General features: G+C 39.9%; 3 protein-coding genes across 8 annotated transcripts in view; 2 read left to right on the top strand and 1 right to left on the bottom strand.

Moving 5' to 3' along the window:
* fhod3b (formin homology 2 domain containing 3b) overlaps positions 1 to 3113 on the top strand; it is an 81710-nt gene extending 78597 nt beyond the window's left edge. For 3 of the 4 annotated variants that reach the window (XM_035672077.1, XM_035672080.1, XM_035672079.1), the window contains 5 exons: positions 2 to 194; positions 1371 to 1391; positions 1975 to 2161; positions 2651 to 2812; positions 2973 to 3113. In XM_035672077.1, the coding sequence (XP_035527970.1) occupies positions 2 to 194; positions 1371 to 1391; positions 1975 to 2161; positions 2651 to 2812; positions 2973 to 3055 (646 nt within the window). In that variant the 3' untranslated portion in view covers positions 3056 to 3113. The remainder of the gene's footprint in view (position 1; positions 195 to 1370; positions 1392 to 1974; positions 2162 to 2650; positions 2813 to 2972) is intronic. The other variant, XM_035672078.1, reaches the window with a different exon arrangement.
* A 2489-nt stretch (positions 3114 to 5602) lies between these two features.
* Positions 5603 to 13317, bottom strand: rxrbb (retinoid x receptor, beta b). 3 transcript variants are annotated; one of them, XM_035672074.1, is made up of 12 exons: positions 13169 to 13317; positions 11910 to 12103; positions 11425 to 11578; positions 11008 to 11187; positions 10577 to 10630; positions 9122 to 9282; positions 8663 to 8792; positions 8097 to 8223; positions 7949 to 7990; positions 7754 to 7845; positions 7538 to 7643; positions 5603 to 7416 (listed from the first exon to the last, which is right to left on the bottom strand). In XM_035672074.1, the coding sequence occupies exons 2-12, from the start codon at positions 12048 to 12050 to the stop codon at positions 7269 to 7271; spliced, it is 1335 nt and encodes a 444-aa protein (XP_035527967.1). In that variant the 5' UTR covers positions 12051 to 12103; positions 13169 to 13317; the 3' UTR covers positions 5603 to 7268. The 3 variants fall into 3 exon arrangements, with proteins under 3 accessions (XP_035527967.1, XP_035527968.1, XP_035527969.1); XM_035672075.1 differs by lacking the exon at positions 13169 to 13317 and adding an exon at positions 12929 to 13047; XM_035672076.1 differs by lacking the exon at positions 10577 to 10630.
* A 2196-nt stretch (positions 13318 to 15513) lies between these two features.
* On the top strand, positions 15514 to 17920 carry LOC118335728. Its single transcript, XM_035672154.1, has 3 exons — positions 15514 to 16042; positions 16156 to 16500; positions 16605 to 17920. The coding sequence occupies exons 1-3, from the start codon at positions 15514 to 15516 to the stop codon at positions 16964 to 16966; spliced, it is 1236 nt and encodes a 411-aa protein (XP_035528047.1). The 3' UTR covers positions 16967 to 17920.
* Positions 17921 to 18035: the final 115 nt, after the last annotated feature.

The raw sequence follows: 18035 nt of genomic DNA, 5'->3' as shown, positions 1-18035 counted from the left end.
GGTTTCACGCCTTTCTGCTGTTCCTGGGCCATCCGATATATGCAGTCCGTGAGGTCAGCATTCATCGCTTTAGCAAGATCCTGAGTGAATTTGCCCTGGAGTATCGCACAACAAGAGAGCGCGTGCTACAGCAGAAACAGAAGAGGGCTAACCACCGAGAGAGGAACAAGACCAGGGGAAAAATGATAACAGATGTAAGTGTTCTTCACCACGAGCAACGAGTCACACGTACACTTTCTCCATTTCCTGATCCTCGTCTTTGTTTGGTTTGTACTTTTTCAATTCTGTGAAACAATATGAGCAATCCCTAGACACTGGTTATATCTTTAATCTGGTTAAAGTGCCAAATGTGGCCATTTCTGACAGAAACGGCATACATTTGTAATGACATCAGCATAGTTCCCCGGTATTCACATGTATAGGTTACTGTAACAACAATCAGTGAGTTGTTTTTAGTGTATCTCATTCTGTAGCAGGCTAAGAAAGGCCAGAGCAAACACCTCCCTGCATGATTAAAATCCCTTAAACCCTAAGGAGTCTGCTGGTCAGAGCAGACTCCACAGCGAGCCTTGGAAGGGGCCCCTCTCTCTTCAAAGGGACCCTAATTCAATCACTGTGTGAAAATTCAAACCTTTGGATGTCCCTGAAGGAGAAATAACAAGGCCCACACCTTAACCACACTCAAAGATGTTCAGTCAAATATGCTTTTTCTTTCCATAGCTTGTACATATCTGCAGTGTTTTTATGGGGGGGTGAAAATCACTGAGAAATTGGGATGTTTAAAAGACAGGAGGTTAATGCAACTCTCTTATCTGTTTGTTCACAATGTCGCTGGAGCCATAAGCCCATTATCTTAGCCTAGCATTAAGACTGAAAGTAGAGAAACAGCTAGCCTTGCTCTGTCCAAAGGTAAGCCAATCCGACCACCAATAATCCAGCGTAAAAAGACAAATTGTTGGGTTTTTTTTATATGGATCAAAAAATGTGTTAATTAGTGAGCTTTAGAGGTGGCAAAAGGAAATTATTTGGACAGAGCCAGGCTGGTTGTTTCCCCATGTTCCCAGTCTTTATGCTAAACTGCTGCTGGCTCCAGATTTATATTTACTGTACAGACACGAGAGTGTTTTCCCAAAATGCTGAGCTATTCCTTAAATGGTTAAAACGCAAATCAAGCATTATATGTTTTTTTATGATGATGAAAATGCTAAAATCTGTAAAATTAGATAACTCTGTGAAAGATAAAGCCTAAAGACTGTTTTCTGAAACATTGTCTCTTTGTAGGTGAAAGGTTTTCACTTGATACCGGCAGTGTAATATATTATACAGCACGCCTTTAGCATTTTCTCCTTCTATTTCTTTTATCTCCGTAGAGTGAGGACGATGATAGTGAGGTAACTGTGTGCAAACAAGTGCATGTGAATTTCCCGTTGTGACTAACATTCAACCAGGCTGTGTTGTAATATCTTTGAACAATAACCGGTGTGTATACGGAGATTAACAAAGAACGTGCCCTCAGTAAGACTGACAGTGTGTGACCTTACATGAATGAGGAAGCTTGAAGGTGATGACAAGGCTAGAAAAAGAGGTGTTTGCATGAGGTCGGCTGGAGCATTGAGTGAATCTTACTAGGGGAAGCACCTACTTCCTGGTAGAAATTAATGGACCTTAGAGGGACTAAAAGCTGAACTGCTGAACCTGGCATGCCTGCACTGTTGCAAGAACCAGTTATGAAGAAAAAGGGGAATTCCTTTTTTTTGTCTGTGTCACAGAACAAACAGCACTTAAGATGTGTATCAATGACTAATTGTTCTTACTTTAGGCCGGAAAGTGTAGAGATTAACCTGTATGACAAGTTTGATATTCAAAGCTTTTCTTTATTGTTCTTCTTTCATAATCCTAAAAGTGTCAGAGCATGGAGTTTCTCTACTAATAAAATACCAGATATTGTAATCACGTGTGCTCTCCCTCCTCCAGAGTGGTAAATTTGGCGGTGCCCCGTCAGAAGCACAGGAGAGCCAGCCTCAGGGTATCCAGTATGCTGAAGATGTGGCTGAACATGAGAACATGAAGGCCGTATTAAAGAGTAGCCTGCAGGGTGGAGAGAGTGGGACGTCCACAGTGCCCGGCCTCCGTACACGCACCAGAGCCAGCAGCACCAGAGGTCAGTCTCATAAACATGATACTGTTGCAACCCCCACATAGTATAGAACATATGTATATTTATATTATCCATCCAGTACACATTTGTAAAAATTTTGTACTGACATTCATGGCCAGATGATGAATCCTATTGATGTTGATGATCTCCTGGCTTTTCCTCTAGTGACACAAGAGGTTCACATTTGTGGTTTTGCGTGCATGTCTCAACAATCATTGGATGGATTGTACTCAGCTGATTTTTTATGACTAAATTCATCAGCTGTACTTTTTAGTGCTAGTTATCAATTGTTAACTTGTTACGTTAACTGCTAAACCACAATGAGGAACTTTACATTATACCTGCTTAACATCAGCATGTCAGCCCTGTCAGTGTAAGTATGATAGCATGCTAACGGTGTGTCTAAGTACACTCAGTCTTGATTTCTTAAACCTGCCCTACTATACAATATGCCTTGTTGTTTTCTTATCCATTCTGATCTTGTTGTTTTAGGGCGTGTTCCCCCATGGTGCTCTGCCAATGATGACCCAGTGAACTGCACAGATGACACAGCTGATGAGATCATGGAGAGGATTGTTAGGTCAGCCACTCAGGGGCCCAGCCAGCGGACGCAACCTCGGGAGAGGAGACGGTCCCGAGCCAACCGGAAATCATGTGAGTCACGTCAACTATTGGACAAGTGGCCTGATTTATTACCATGCACAGAGAAATGTTAGCTGCATGCACCAACACACTGGTCCAAAGCTCTTACTTATCAGTTTGTCATCCTCTCTCCACGTCCCCTTTTATTTCTCCTCCTGTCCTGTCTGCACAGTGAGGAGGACACTGAAGAATGGTTTGACGACAGAGGAGGCAAACGCTCTTGGCTTGTCCAGCGGTTCAGAGATGCAGGTCTGAGCTGGACATAAAGACGTCTGGAAGCCCTTTCACTGCCCCTCCAACGCCCACACCCAGCCGGGCAGCTTATTCATCCCCCCCCCCCCCGGGTTTTCCCCAAAAACCCCCCCCCCCCCAGCTTCGATGAGTTGACCTCATCTTTCTGCGTTTCGGTTTACATCGGCTTGACACAAGTGCTTCCTGACGAGAGTGGATAAAAAGCTGAACAAGATTTTTATTCACAAACTGATGGCCGGAGAGCGCAGAAATGGAGCGCTGCATACAAACCACTGAGCTTTGCTGTTGCTGGATAAACGTAGATGAGCTGCACTCGCAAGGCTTAATCACAATCATCCTTCCAACGCGACACTGCATACCAAGACCAGCGCAAAAATTAGTTGTTTTTTTTCAGGCCGAAGGTACGGAAAGAGTTGGCAGTGTGTATGCTTCAGCCTACGTGGCCTTGACTGAATCCAAAGGGCTAGAAGTGTGGTACAGACACTAAACTCTCCACTAGTTTAGTGTCAGCCCCGAAGCTTTAGTGACAAATTGAATTGAAAGAAATCTCATCTATTGAATAGATGGCTTTGTGCAGAAGGTTATTTTGTTATATACTACTGTGGTAGTTTTGTGTTTCTTTTCATTTTGCTCAAGAAGGTGCTCAAAAAAGGAACAATTGCACTGGATGTAAAAGTTGGGTATCAATGGAATGTGAAATCCTTGACACTGATGAACCACTCTGACATCTAAATCTGAAAATGTACTCAACAGTTTAACCAGCAAATCAAAAGTAGCACAGTTTTTATGTCTAATCAAAGTGGACAGATTCAAAGCAGATGTGCATCTAAAGCTTTGTCAAAGGTCTGTTAGTTGACTGGATAGGAAGGAATTAATGCGAGAAACATTTTTGTAAAGTTCCCAGTCAACAGTTCAGTTACTGTGTTATTAGTTTTAGACTAATGCTGATCATATAAACATTTTTAGCTTCAACAAATGTAGACAAGTTGAATTATGTGACTTATTCTCAGTCGGAAACAGCTTGAGGAAGGCAGACACAGTATTACAGGTGAGCAACCTTCATAGAGTCAATGTAGTTTTATTTTCTAGAAACTATGAGCTGCACATTTCAGAGTGCCTTTCAGAGACAGTTATTTATTAAGACGTTTTCAGGGACATATAATCAAGAAAATGTTACTACAGATGTGCAGTCTGTGAGGAGGGGGGGATAATATTGCAATGTACATCATTCACGAGCTGTGATTTATTTTTAACCAGTGTTTTCAAACTTGTCCTGGCAAAATGTCTGTTTTTTTTGCCATGTTATACGTCTTGGATCAAATAGTTTGTTAGGGAGATAGCTTTAAAGTATTTATGACAACTTAGGGATTGGTTATGCACATTAGCTGTATCCTGTTGCCTTACTGTAGAATATGAACATGCATCGTTCCTCTCAAGTCACGATCTAGGTAAAATGTAAGTGCTGAAATTAGACCAGGCCAAATTCACGCGTAGCTCAGCTGGAATCACTGGAGACACAGGACATATAAAGTATTCCTTCACTCTCTCTACTATGAATGTGAACATCAGGGGTTACATGATAATTAGTTATATGGACGCACATAAAATCTCCATTATTTATCTATTGTAAATCTGTACTGAAGTGGATAAGGAGCCCACGGTTAAACTTTGATTATATAGGTCTGTTTTTGAACTATTGGTGAGCTAATGTTGCTATTAATTATTTTGGAATGGCCTTTGCTAAATGTATAACATGCATAACTTCAGTTTGTATCACGGAAAGGTAAATCTATCCACTAGCAAATTTTCACTGTGATGGAACATAGCCATTGAAAGAAAACAAGAATCTAGCACAACGTGATCATGATAAAGCTACATAAAACCACATCAGCAGTACCATTTTTTTTTTTTTTTTATGTTTAGAATTTACTGAAACCAATTCAGCACCTTAGACTCAATGTGTAGCATGCAACTTAGTAGTTATGGGGGGGGAGACTCATTGTGTTTCCCAGATTGTACTGATTTTTGTCAAAACCAAGAAAGAACAGATGCGTAGTAATATGGGGGGGTGCTGTAAAATGATGTACATGTCATGACAATGTCTGTTTGTTCTTTGTTTCTGTTTTTTTGCTCCACGTGTAGAATAGTGTATTATAGACTAAAAGCAGTATTATTCTAAATATAATTTAAGCAAACCAAGCCATGCATGGTTTAAAAAGGTGTCACTTCTGCTTGATACAAAGGGAGGTTCACTTTGGTTCTCGGAGCTGTAGGGTTTGTGTGCGTGTTATTAAACCTTTTTACTTCACAGACTGTAAAGTGAACAAATGTGGTGAAACACGCAGTGATGAAATTCACCAGCTAATCCTGTGGAATCCCCTTAGAAGCCTTTGATTTCATTGCACTCAACGTTTTCTTCTTTTAATTTAACATTAGCCCACGACACACATTGCTGCCTGTGCCATAACATCACTGTGGAACAAGGCTTCTATTGCGTCTATGCCCACAGCAAAAACTATGTAACAACTACAATAAAAAGGCTCATTAAAACATCGTTTGACAATTTTTTATTTTGAATCATCTTTCAATTGTGTTGTTTTGCCCCAAAATCTGAGTTTCCTCCAGGGAAAAATATCTGTCAAGTCTAACACTTTTTGGAAAGAAAAAGCAAACGAAAAAAACTTAAGCCTCTTTATTTTCAGTCCACACAACCCATGCTTCAAGTCACTTTATGTTCAAGAGCACATAGAGGTCGATGCCAAGCTTGCCAATACAGCTCATCTGGTGGTACACATGGCAGTCATACAGACCTCATTTGGTCTTGCTTAAAATTCCTATATGTCCACAGGTGTTATGGATCTAAATGTGATTATGGTTTGCTTTTAATAAATTGCAGAGACATTACGATGAACAAGACATCTACCTAAAAAAGGGGGGGAGGGGAAGGTAGGAAAATACAACTGAGCATCAAAAAAAAAAAAAAAAGCACAAAAAATAAAAATCAGCTGAAACAGTCTCAGCAAATCCAGTGCAACCCAAGACATGTTCTGCTTTATACTAGCGGAAAACTAAAAACAAGGGCACATGTTAAGAATTATATAATTTGTATCTCCTGATCATAATTCAAATTTATCAATGTACATTTTCCCTGAACAATTACTTTTGCACAGTACCTCAAAATTGTATAGATAAATTACAAAATGGAGTATTCCCTTTCCACCAGACATGATTTACTTTGTAAAACCCCTGAATGACTGACAGGCAGAAAGCTCTTATGCAGTTTATATTTTATATTGCTACATTTTTAACAAAGATTAACAAAGGGATTTTCAGTTTTGCATATTTTCTTAGGTTTGTGGTTTGGTGTGCATCTGCACCAATAATGTCAAATTATCTCTGAAATAGCACCAAAAGACAAACGCCTGACTATTTACAGGCCAGGCGTTTATTGAAAGTATGTTTTAGAAATAGTACATAGCAAGTGTGCAGTGCAGTTTAATCGTTAACCACAAAGTGATTAAATTTATAAAATGGCAAAGAAGTAAACAACACTAACTGTATATTACCACACACATAAAGCTGATCCTCAATCAACACAGACAAGTCAGACCAGACAGTTTCAGCTGCTGACTTGTCTTCTATCTCAGGTTCACGGTTAAGATTTAATCTTCTGCAATGGATACAAGTAAACTCAGAGCTGTTTTTGGACACAGTTCCCGGTGACTGTTTGGTACAATAATGTACTTTTAGATCTGGCTTGAATTAGAAATAATAAAAAGAAGACTCCGTCCTTAATTCATATTCATGATTCAGGTTGCCTTCCTTTTAAAAAACAGGTTTTAGGGATAGGTTCAGTTGGAGAACAACTGAAGCGTAATGTTTGAGGTGTCTAAAAAGCTTATATAAAAATGTATACCCAAATTATAGCTCCTGTGAAGGAAATATGTAAATGTTTACATTTTTAAAAATACCTTCTTTTTTTTTTTTTTAAACCAGTTACTCATGAAGTTATTTGAACATATAGCACCAGCTTGTAGATCATGCCAAGCCTTGGGTTTGGTCTAAAGAGCAAATCTGTGCTGCACTAAAATAGTGTAACCCAGACAGCAGTGAGACAAATTGACAAATCTTCAAAGAACTTAAAGTGCCACTCCAGTCCCACTCCAGCTTCCCAGACTTCAGCTATCTAAACCTAACCACAGTACGCGTTTCCTATCTAAGACAACTGATGGGGAGCTTCAAGCATTTCCATTAGGAAAGTGTCAATAGGTGTGTCACCGATCAGCTTGAAGAAGAAGAGATGCTCCAAGCACTTCAAGCCGATGGATCGCAGTGCTGGCAGTCGAAGAAGGAGCTTCGCAAACCTGCATGGGGCAGAGAGGATGGCATTTGGTTTGACAAGATGAAGGATCCACCAATGAAATTGTGAAATCAGTGCAGCGGAGTAAAAAAACAAGACTATGCTAAGCTCATCGTAGCTCCTACCTTCCCTGCTGCTCTGGGTATCTCTGTTTGCAGTAGGCTTCCAATGATGCATAGACCTTTTCTCTAAGGAGCTCCACCTCACTGGTGTTGGAGAGCCCTTTAGCATCTGCAGGAAAATATCTTTTCATTAGGGTCAAGACACCGAAAGACGCATCCTACTTTATGAATAAAATGTTGAATCTCTCTTATTTCGATATGTTAGCATTGTACAGGCACCTGGGTTGAAGAGGACGATGGCTCGGAGGCAACCCAGCTCTGTTTTATCCATTTGCATATCTCTCATTTTATTGACAAGCTCGGTAAGGACCCTAAATAATGACACAGTTTCAGTGTAACATACAATACAAGATGAGAAAATTACACTACTGACTTCAAAACATACTCATTAATATTATAAAAGTGTAAAATTACCTGTCGAATATGGCGCCGACCTCTGCACTCTGCACACTCTCCCTGTGTTAAATAAAAGCACTTATTAGGCAGACACTAGACATATGTAAAACATTAGACAAGCAGTGCATTTGAGTATGCTGTCAATTTTCTTTTCCCGTAGATGTACCTGTCAAAAATGGCTCCTACTCCTGCGCTGTGTGCACTGTCACGCTGCAGCTCGGAGGCCAGGAGAACTCCATCCTTCAAAGCAATGGAGCGATGGGAGAACGAGGCAATGAGGAGCTCATTCCACCCTGACAAATGAAAAACAATTATACACTGGTAAGTAATGATATCCATGAAAAGCAGTCAGTCAGTAGTATTGTAGGTGAAATTACACCCACAAAGGACAGTGGTTTTAAAGAGGAACTCTTGTGTCCGACCTTTTGCTTTCTATCCTAAATTTGAAATAACGGGCAGCAAAAGGTAAACTCAGGGTTTTGTTGGCTCTGCTATAAGATCTGTTTTAACTAGGATATGAACATTTCCTGGTGTTTTGACAGTTAAATAGCAGTGTCATTGTATAAAAAAGCTTTACACTTACAACGTGAAAACAGAGTGTCTACGGCCTTGTTACTCTTTCAAAAGTGTACTTGCTACATTCATAACCTGCCTCTGATAAACTTGCACAGACAGAAAGTGGACCTGAACTCCGTGTTCTCTGTGCTGATTTTGAAAGGTGCTCGATCATACCTGCACGGAGAAGGATGACCTGGTCATCAAGGGGAAGTTCAGAGAAATGAGGGATTCTCTTTGCCCACTCCACCAAGGCAAACAGCTGTTTGTCTGCAGTCTGACAGATGTTGGTAACTGCATCATGGGGCTGAAACCAAACAACAGACCATGTTTACTTAGTTGTACATCCAAAACAAATTCTTCCAGCAAAATAACAGTAAGCCTGTACTTTTTTTAGGTTTTTAAGTTTAACTTTTTTTAAATCCTCAATGGGGACATTATTTTTTCACTCGGCATTTACACACGGACCCAAAACACAATCATCAACACACAGGGCTTATAGACTTGCTCTCTAGCTACCAGTCCACGAGCCCCTACAGACTGAGCTACTGCCTTATTCTAAAAACATGAGGCCCAAACCCATTATGCTACAAAGTTATTGATTGTCATATCTATTGACATGTTGCAACCACTCACAGAATTGCCTGCAGAACCACCATCAGAGTGAAGCTCAGTCTTGTGCTCCACAGCAGTCTCTGCCTCTAAAATCTTCTCCACGGGCATCTCCTCGTTCACTCCGACACTGAACTCCAGCTCTCCTTCGCGCTCTCGGTTCCTCTGGCGCTCCTCCTGGACCGCTGCATCAGACAAAACACAGTGGGGGAGAAAAGGACAACATGATGGTAAATATTGAAGAATGAAAAGATTCTGGGGAAAAGAAATATGCAAACTGATGAATTTATGGTTTAAAGAGTGATATTGTGCAAAATGCTGTCTCTTGCAGGATTTATGCTTTATTGAGAAAGACCTGTTCAAATTCTATACTGCCTTGAGAAAAAGGTTTTCATGTTAGTAACAGCAAAAATGCATTTCAAAAGCACTGCATTCAGTGGATTGCTGTCAATTACAACTTAAAAGTACAGCTAGAAATCTCTAGAGCACATCACTCAAGATTTTAGATTATTGATATGTCTCTCAATGCATCTTTCTACATAGTGATTTTACACTTTTCACAATAGCTTAATGATATCAGAAGTCGGATGAATTTACTTCAACATTATCAACAGAAGTTTAGTAACTGACAGGTTGAAGTTACATGCATGAGCTTGTTATTAGCATGCCCTTGAGTTAGCTTACATGCATTAGTTTAATGTTTCACAATCGAATACTAAATGGTTAAAGACAGAATCACAATGCATCTAAAAATCTATGGCTTTCCCACCCCGACTTAAATGGCAGCCTGACTGCAGAGTGGTGCTGTCCTAACCAGCACAAAGCACCGTAAGGACAACTGAGGAGCCTAGAGACTAACGTGAAGTTTGTTAAAACTTAACGACAATACATATTTAAATACAGCAACCCAAAGGGAGACGTCAGTGTTCTCAGTGAGGTGAAAGAACAGCATCTGTTATCTAATCCAAAAAAATATCACCACATATTCTCAATTCTCTTGATCGAATCGGGGGAGAAAACCCAACAGAACTGTCTAAATCGCTTTGAAAATACTGACACTTTAACATGTAATCGACCCATCTCACTGGAAGATCAGACACTAGTAAAGAGGCAACACCTCCCATAACACATGTACTGTATACTATATGCATTTAAGATACATAAACAGACCTTGTGGCCTATGAAGGACCCTAACTAGAATGAGATCCATTATATTCTTTGCTGCTCCAACACCAATCCACTCTATCAGATTTTATAATAGTTACACACATTCAACAAACAACGTACAGCTGCCTAACTGCTTATTTTATAAAGCAGTAGAACATCACAAGGCAATATACAGCGAACCACACTCTCCATCATTTCTGGGTACATTTTCGCAAATAAATCCTCCAGTCAACAATTTTGCAGGTCTAACACAACAGGCTAATTCTATAAGTAACATCAAAATACAGTATCTTTAAGATTTCAATGTCATACTCATCCATCCCTCATCTTTTCCATCTTCTTTTATCCACTTTACATGTTTGATCACTATTGAAAGATGGAGAAAGGGCAGAATAGGAGAAAATGAAGAGAAGAGATGGAGAGGGGTTAGTTATATAAACCAGCCCCAATACACCTGTCTCTACCCTTTAGATTATCTAATCTAGTATCCGCCCTCACCTACGCCAGGAAAACGGTGCTAATCCAATATTTCTTAATCAATTCAATGGGCTTTCTTTGGCATAATGACTTATTTAAAGCAATCTAACTGACTGCCAATGTTTGAATCATTCTAAAAATACACATTTAACAAAAACTCCAATATATAAGACAACTCGCAACAAAACGTGTTCCTAAACCTTCATTAGCCAAACAGGCTCTCAAAATGAACTTGAACCTCTATTACAACCCCGTTCCTTGCATACCTTCCCTCTTCATGCCCATGGCCAGGCACTTCTGGTAGCGGCAGTACTGGCAGCGATTGCGCTGGCGTTTGTCGACCAGGCACTCTTTGTTATCCCTGCAGGTATAGCTCAGGTCTTTGCGCACAGTTCGTTTGAAGAAACCTTTGCAACCCTCACAGCTGTACACGCCATAGTGCTTGCCTGTAAATTAAAAAGTTAAAATAGTAAGGTTAGAGGCCGTTGGGCAGCTCAAACACAATATCAAAGTGCTCAAACAGTCTGACATACATTTTATATTTCCATTAGCAGTCGTGACTGAGATCCATTTTGTTCAAATCTGACAGTATCTGACGGGGATTATCCACATTTTTAAAAAAAAAAGGGGTCTGTAGCTGATGTTTCACTTGTCCTAATCCTGCTCCGAGTGCACTCACTCACCAGAAGAGCGGTCTCCACAGATGACACACAAGCGTTTCTGAGACAACATTAGTCCAGGGCTGTGAGATGGCATGGGCCTCAGGCCAAACGGAGGCTTGATATCTTCTGAGCTGCTGATTGAGTGCATCCCTGATATGGGTGCTGAAGAAGAGATCTGGATCCACGGTGCAAGCAAAAAAAAGAACAATTAAAACATTGTCTGTGTGTAATATTAAATGACAACCCTGCTTTTGGTTTCCTGGACTATGTGGTCGTCCTATTCAACAGCCTGAGAACACCGACTGAGCATCAGTGTGCACACAAAAACTTCCTGCAACTAACATTATGCAAAAGTGCTTCCTCTTCTTTTAACCATTCACTGAATTATACATATAATATGTATAAACTTTTAATACAGTGTACCCAAATCTAACATTTAGCCCTTTGCCCTCAGGTAAACAAACACCGGTACCCTACATTTAATTCACAGACTCAAACTCACTTACCTGACTGTTGCTGATGGGTCCAAATCCCAGAGAGGGCGAGACCACTGGGGAGTTAAGTGACGGACTGATAACTGAGAAAGGAGATCCCAAGATGTTGGTGGGGCTGTTGGAGGCTGAACTGTTGGGCTGCTGTGAGGACATGACTAGTAAACTACCCAGAGGAGAGGAAGATGTCCCGTCTGAAGGATATCAATCTGAGGGTGACACAAACAGGAAATCATTAGCATTAGGTTTTGGATTGAACTTGCTTGATTCAGACATTTGTCTTTGCAGTAAACGGTTGTGAACTGAAGACAATTACCAGGCGATCAATACTGGTAATAAGAAGACATTTTAAGCTTTGGATTTTCTGGTGAGAAATTGTGATGGAGTCCTTTCTGCAGGACACACTGACGTTGCCTATTTTACCCACAGTTAACGTCCATAAAAACTAAACCCGTAAAATAAACCCGACACAAATGTCAAACGAAATTAGTGCTTTGATGGACGAGATGTGATTTTGAACCACGTCGTTTATTAGTTAAGCTGAACCTCATAGTTGTTTTACATGAGCCGCGCTAATCAAAGTGGACAAATTAAAAGACCAAAAGCAGCGTTTGTAGTTTGATCTGTATTCAAACTAAACAAAACCCCCAACCAGTTACACTAACATCTGCTTACATTACAAAGTGTTTGTTAACGTTGGCATCGCAATAACGTTACACGTTTGCTAAATGTTGCTAACGTTACGCAGGAACGTTGTCATTAACGTGGAAAACAGCATTCAGTAAATGTACAAAAAAAACACCCAGTGCCAGTGTCCATTAGTGTTTTCACGAATACATGCTAACGTTAGTACAACGTATTACCGGTCGTAACACATAAATACCCCCATACGTTTTGCGTTTACCGTTAGCTAGTTAGCTGCAAACCCATAACCGCTCGAAAGACTACAGCTAGCATTAGCTTCGGTTGCCATAAGTTACGTCTGGCTAATCTTTCACCCTACTACGTTTAGTAAGACTACGATATGAACATACCCCGTTATTCATCAAGAAAACGTGCAGCTCGTTAACTCGACGGTCACCGAGCCACTCCAATAAATCTGCACAACCAGCGCAGTGTTTTCTGGCTAGCTCAGATTAGCCTCTTAGCTGCAATTACGGCTAACTTGGCTAATATGGCTAGCATTAGCCTTTCGCACGGGTTCGGGGTGGTAGTCTGAAGAAGCAGTTGTTGACAAAATCGCTCATGGTCGTTTGAAGGTTGGGATTACTTACCAGACACACCTTCGACGCATTGTTGGAAACCACTTCGCTATAATCGGACAAGCGCCAGACAACAAGCCGACGCTCAGATCCAGTTTACTTCAACTTGACGCTGTTGTTGTTTACAGGCCATGATGGCTCAGTGCCAGTATCCCTTGAGCCAAAATGTCTCATGGGACCACCCATAACAGTACTGTCATATGACACTCCTGCAGTGTGTCTTCAGCACGATGTATAATTCAATCAGGCTGATTGTGTTTCATTGTTTCACGATTCTGCGCCAAGATTTGAACGCATGCATGAAAATAATAATTATAATAAATTACACCTAATGGTTTGTTACAACCTATATATGTGTGTGTGTGTATTGCTCTAAAATCGTGTAAACGACCTTCCCAATAAAGTCGACTCATACACATGCACACACCATCTGTTCAGTGCACAAAACGTTGTTATAAAAGGCACATATCCATATCTATGAATATCACTATGTCATTTTGATTAAGATGAGGTATTGGTAAACCAAAACTCATGAGATGGTAATTTGTATTAAATTCAAGCAGAAATGCAGTGTGTGTGTGTGTGTTTTGGGTGGTGTAAATATGACACAAGAGATAACCTGCAGCCACAGTGTGTGGTCCACACCTACAACAAGTGCTGGAATGCTTTTCTCTCTGGGAGGAGGGGTATATACAGTATTGCACAATGTGCCTAAGCTCCAGTGACGTTGTATGGTATCATTTTCACTAATCATTTAAAATATTTAACACAGGGTTTTGTTTTTGTAATCCTTTGACCTAATTTTTTAACTCTACCGAAGAATAGCTTGCACTTTATAAAGAGTTGTTAATCAATTACTATATGTTTTTAACCATTTGGATCCAGAAGTGTGCTACAATTTCTATTTAGCAGTCATTTACTTTTTCTTTTCACATGGTTAAATTGTTTAAAATATTCTTTTTGTCACCTATATTAAAAGCAGTTTCTAAGAAAAACTCTAGGCCTATGGAAACCTAAATTTTTTTTTATTACAATACTGTTTCTCAATACTTCATTGGATTAATTTAACATTATAATGAATATTGTTTTATAACTGAATAATTCCCATTTTCTCACACACATCAGTGTCTGGGTGGGGGTATACTGAAATATTTTAAATGATAAGATGTGTGATAGGTTTACGCTAATCCCTTGTCAGCATTTGGTTTCAGTATCGGACAGGAGAAGGGAGACGTGGGAAAGGGGTTCACATCTTTCACAGTTTGCAAAACAAAAAGCTTACCTTCATTCTTCACCAACCAAGTCACTGATGGATAAGATGTCCCATTTAGACTCTATTTATCTCAAGGAGGTGGGGCGATCTTAATATTGCCCACCCCGTTCGGGGATTTTAATCCCGCCAGGAGCTTGTAATGTAATTAATGTTATTTCTGATTCAACTAGTTAACACTGCTAAATAATGACAGGATCATAGATCATTCATATGTAAGCAGATTCACAAAGTTGTCCACTGTTGGTCATTGTATTTCATGGCAGGGTTAACTGTTCATCTCCACAAACCATAAAGCCACGTACAGTATGTGCAAGAGAGAAAGAAACCTGAAATACTGCTTCGTCAGTAACTGCTCTAGAAGACCTGTCTCTTAACAAGCCAAGTGGCATTCTTACTGCAAACACTGTGCTCCTCACAGCTGCTATTACCTTATGTTAGAAAACTGGACAGAAACTGGTCATAACAGGACATTATATTGATTTATAATACTTTTATTTATTTTTTATTTTTTTTGCTTTTTGTTAAGATGATCATGACTGAAAAGAGATTTATCGTGATGCTTTGGATCTCAGGTTTGAACCTTACATGCTTTTTTTTTTTATTGCTGTTGATTGTGTTCGTCATATGATATTTTTCAAATGTATAATATAAATGCATGGATATAGTTGGCTGCTTGTGAAGACACTAAGATTTTTAATTGTGAAGAAATAACTCTTTTTGAAATGAAAAAATACAAATACAAGAATGTTGTTATTATTGTTGGTACTCAAACTGCTGTAATATACTATCTGTAATTTCACAGGATTTTGCTCCTTCACACTGGGATCTTCAGATTTTCACCTTATTAACATTTCAAAGACCTACGAAGAAGCAAAGACCTATTGCAGAGAGATGTACACTGATTTAGCTACAGTTCATAACTCAACAGATATGAATAGATTGGTCACATTCATATCGGGCGCCGTTGCCAGAGCTTGGATAGGACTGGAGACTGGAGATGTGTGGATGTGGCACTGGTCGTGGCCTGATCAAAAACTGGATTTTTTTAACTGGAAGGCAGGAGAACCACAAAATAAGAATCAAGATGCGTGTGCAGCAATGGATCAACACGGCAAGTGGGTTGAAAGTGACTGTGGAACTAGAAGAAGTTTTGTTTGTCATGGTAAGTGAAATGGCAAAATTGCAGTCAATTATTTCAGACTGCACATTTACATTTAAATGCAGAACATTACTATGGTCTTTTTGTCTTAAATATGAAATCTGTGGACTTGCAGGCAACAGTAATACCAGTGGTCACATTTTTGTTGCTGAGACCAAATCATGGAGGGACGCTCAGAATCACTGCAGGGGCTTATTGTCTGATCTGGTCAGCATACACTTGGCAAAAGAGAATGAGGCTGTACAAAATGTGTCTGCGTCACAAGATGTGTGGATTGGCCTCTTTAAAGATCCCTGGAAGTGGTCTGATGGGAGCAACTCATCATTCCGTGACTGGAAACCCTTTCAGCCTAATTACCTTGAAGGTCAGAATTGTGTTGCTGCTGTATTCAATGATCAAGGGAAGTGGAATGACCTAAAATGCAGTGGCAAACTCCATTTTGTTTGTCGTGGGGGTAAGTTGCTGTATTACATGCTCTGTCAGCAAAGTGATCTAGTAGAATTTCTAATATTAATGTTTTTTAACCAAACCACTCAGTGTCTATTCATTTATTACTTACTCTTACAGCAAATAAATCCATTCCAACCACCAACCAAGTTAATATGACAACTCTTCCAAACACATCTCAAGAGGTCATAATAACATATCACTTTACTGTGGTTTCTACCAATCATTCAAACATCATTAATGTTACCACCACTGAAGCAACAACTGCCAATGAACTGACAACACCAAATACCACAGACATTGTGTCAAGTACCTCAAGCACTGAGCTCAACAATGCAACTGCAGAACTATCAACTGTGACAACAATGCAGACACCTCCCACAACTACTGTGCACACAACAACAGATGGCGCCTCTGCATTAACAACACTGAATGAGACTCTAAAGCCCACTGAAATGGCTCCAGGTATGTTTAAACTCATCGTGTGCCTTTGTGTTAATTTTGCTTAAATTTGTATTATGAAATTAAGTACAATATCTCTGTTTTTTCTTCCTGTCGTCTTCCTAAAGGAAATCTGATACTAATCCAGGAAAACGTGACATGGATTGAAGCTTTGAGTTACTGCAGGGAGCACCATATTGACCTTGTCCACATTACGACCAAAGACATTCAGGAGAAGGTGGCTGAAAAGGCAAAGAATGCCACCTCTCCCCACGTCTGGCTAGGTCTACGCTACACTTGTAATTTTAAGTTTTGGTTCTGGACCGGTTCAACTACTGCCTGTTACCTGAACTGGGCACCGGGACAAGGATCAGATGGGAAATATGACTGTGGTGTTACAGGTGCCATTGAGGCCACTGGGAGGCAGCAGTGGGTAGGCTTGCCTGAGACAGAAAAACTGAATTTCATCTGCTCTGCATGTGCCGGATGAGTGCAGAGGGCCAGTGACACTTCAGAGGAGGAAGAGTTTTAAAATGTGTGCTAGTTAAACAAGCATTGCTCTTTCACAGTGCTATGTTTGCAGCTACTAATTTAATGTTTTTGACATAAATTGTAACATAAAGCTGATCGACTTCAACAGAGATATGGGTATTTTAACGCTCCCTCATGACGTCATACTTCTACCTTTGTTGAAATACAGCTGCCTTCTCTATTGTTCAGATTGAATTTCATTAAATATGAAAACCTCATGTGGTGTGTAGGCGTGCACATTCACAGTCATGGGCAGCAAGAGTAATGTGAGAACATTGATCTGCTCTATGCTTTTCACTCAGGGGTTACTATTTGCATGTTGACCCCCTGGGTTGGGCCCCCAAGACTGTCTTTTTTAGACCACCAGAGTATGGCCCCAATGCAGACTGCCTGCTGCCCTCACTGACCTGACCTTCACTAGCGGCAGCATGGAAGACAGAGCTCACAGACGCTCACCTTCCTGTCTGCACCCTTGAGGTGCATGGAGCATCTATAACCATGGGAACTGGAAATGATACAACATATTCATTGATCAAAAACTGTATTTCATCAATCTCAAACTGTATGACATTAATGCAACAGTGAATATACTGTTTTAACTGTTATCAGACAGCTTGTTCCATAGAACCAGTCTTTGGATGAAAATCATATGTTGCTTGTGTATTTTTATTTTATTGTTTTTACTTTTCACAACACAGTAAAATTCTGCTTTTTTAAAAAATGAATATCTCCTGATAAATATTCGAATGGGCTTTAATTGTCAGCTGGTACATTTTAAAGTCCAAGATCTCTATGAGTTAAAAAAAGAAGAAACTGTGTTAAGAATGGAGGAAATATATTGTGTTTAATACTGTTAGTTATTATAACTGTCAGTTAAAACTATTGGAAAACAAATGGTGATACTGGATGCATACTGAAGTGAGTCCTTAAATCACAAAATGAATAAAATTATATGTAACTACATCCCAGTATATTCCTAAATGCCTGTTTTTGGAAAGAAGTGACCTTAATATTTTTTAATACTTACA

This window comes from Morone saxatilis, unplaced genomic scaffold (assembly GCF_004916995.1).
Source record: "Morone saxatilis isolate NCDOM2014 unplaced genomic scaffold, NCSU_SB_2.0 Contig24, whole genome shotgun sequence".
Classification (NCBI taxonomy): domain Eukaryota; kingdom Metazoa; phylum Chordata; class Actinopteri; family Moronidae; genus Morone; species Morone saxatilis.
Note: the sequence above shows the minus strand (reverse complement) of the source record. Positions and strands in the feature narration are given on the sequence as shown.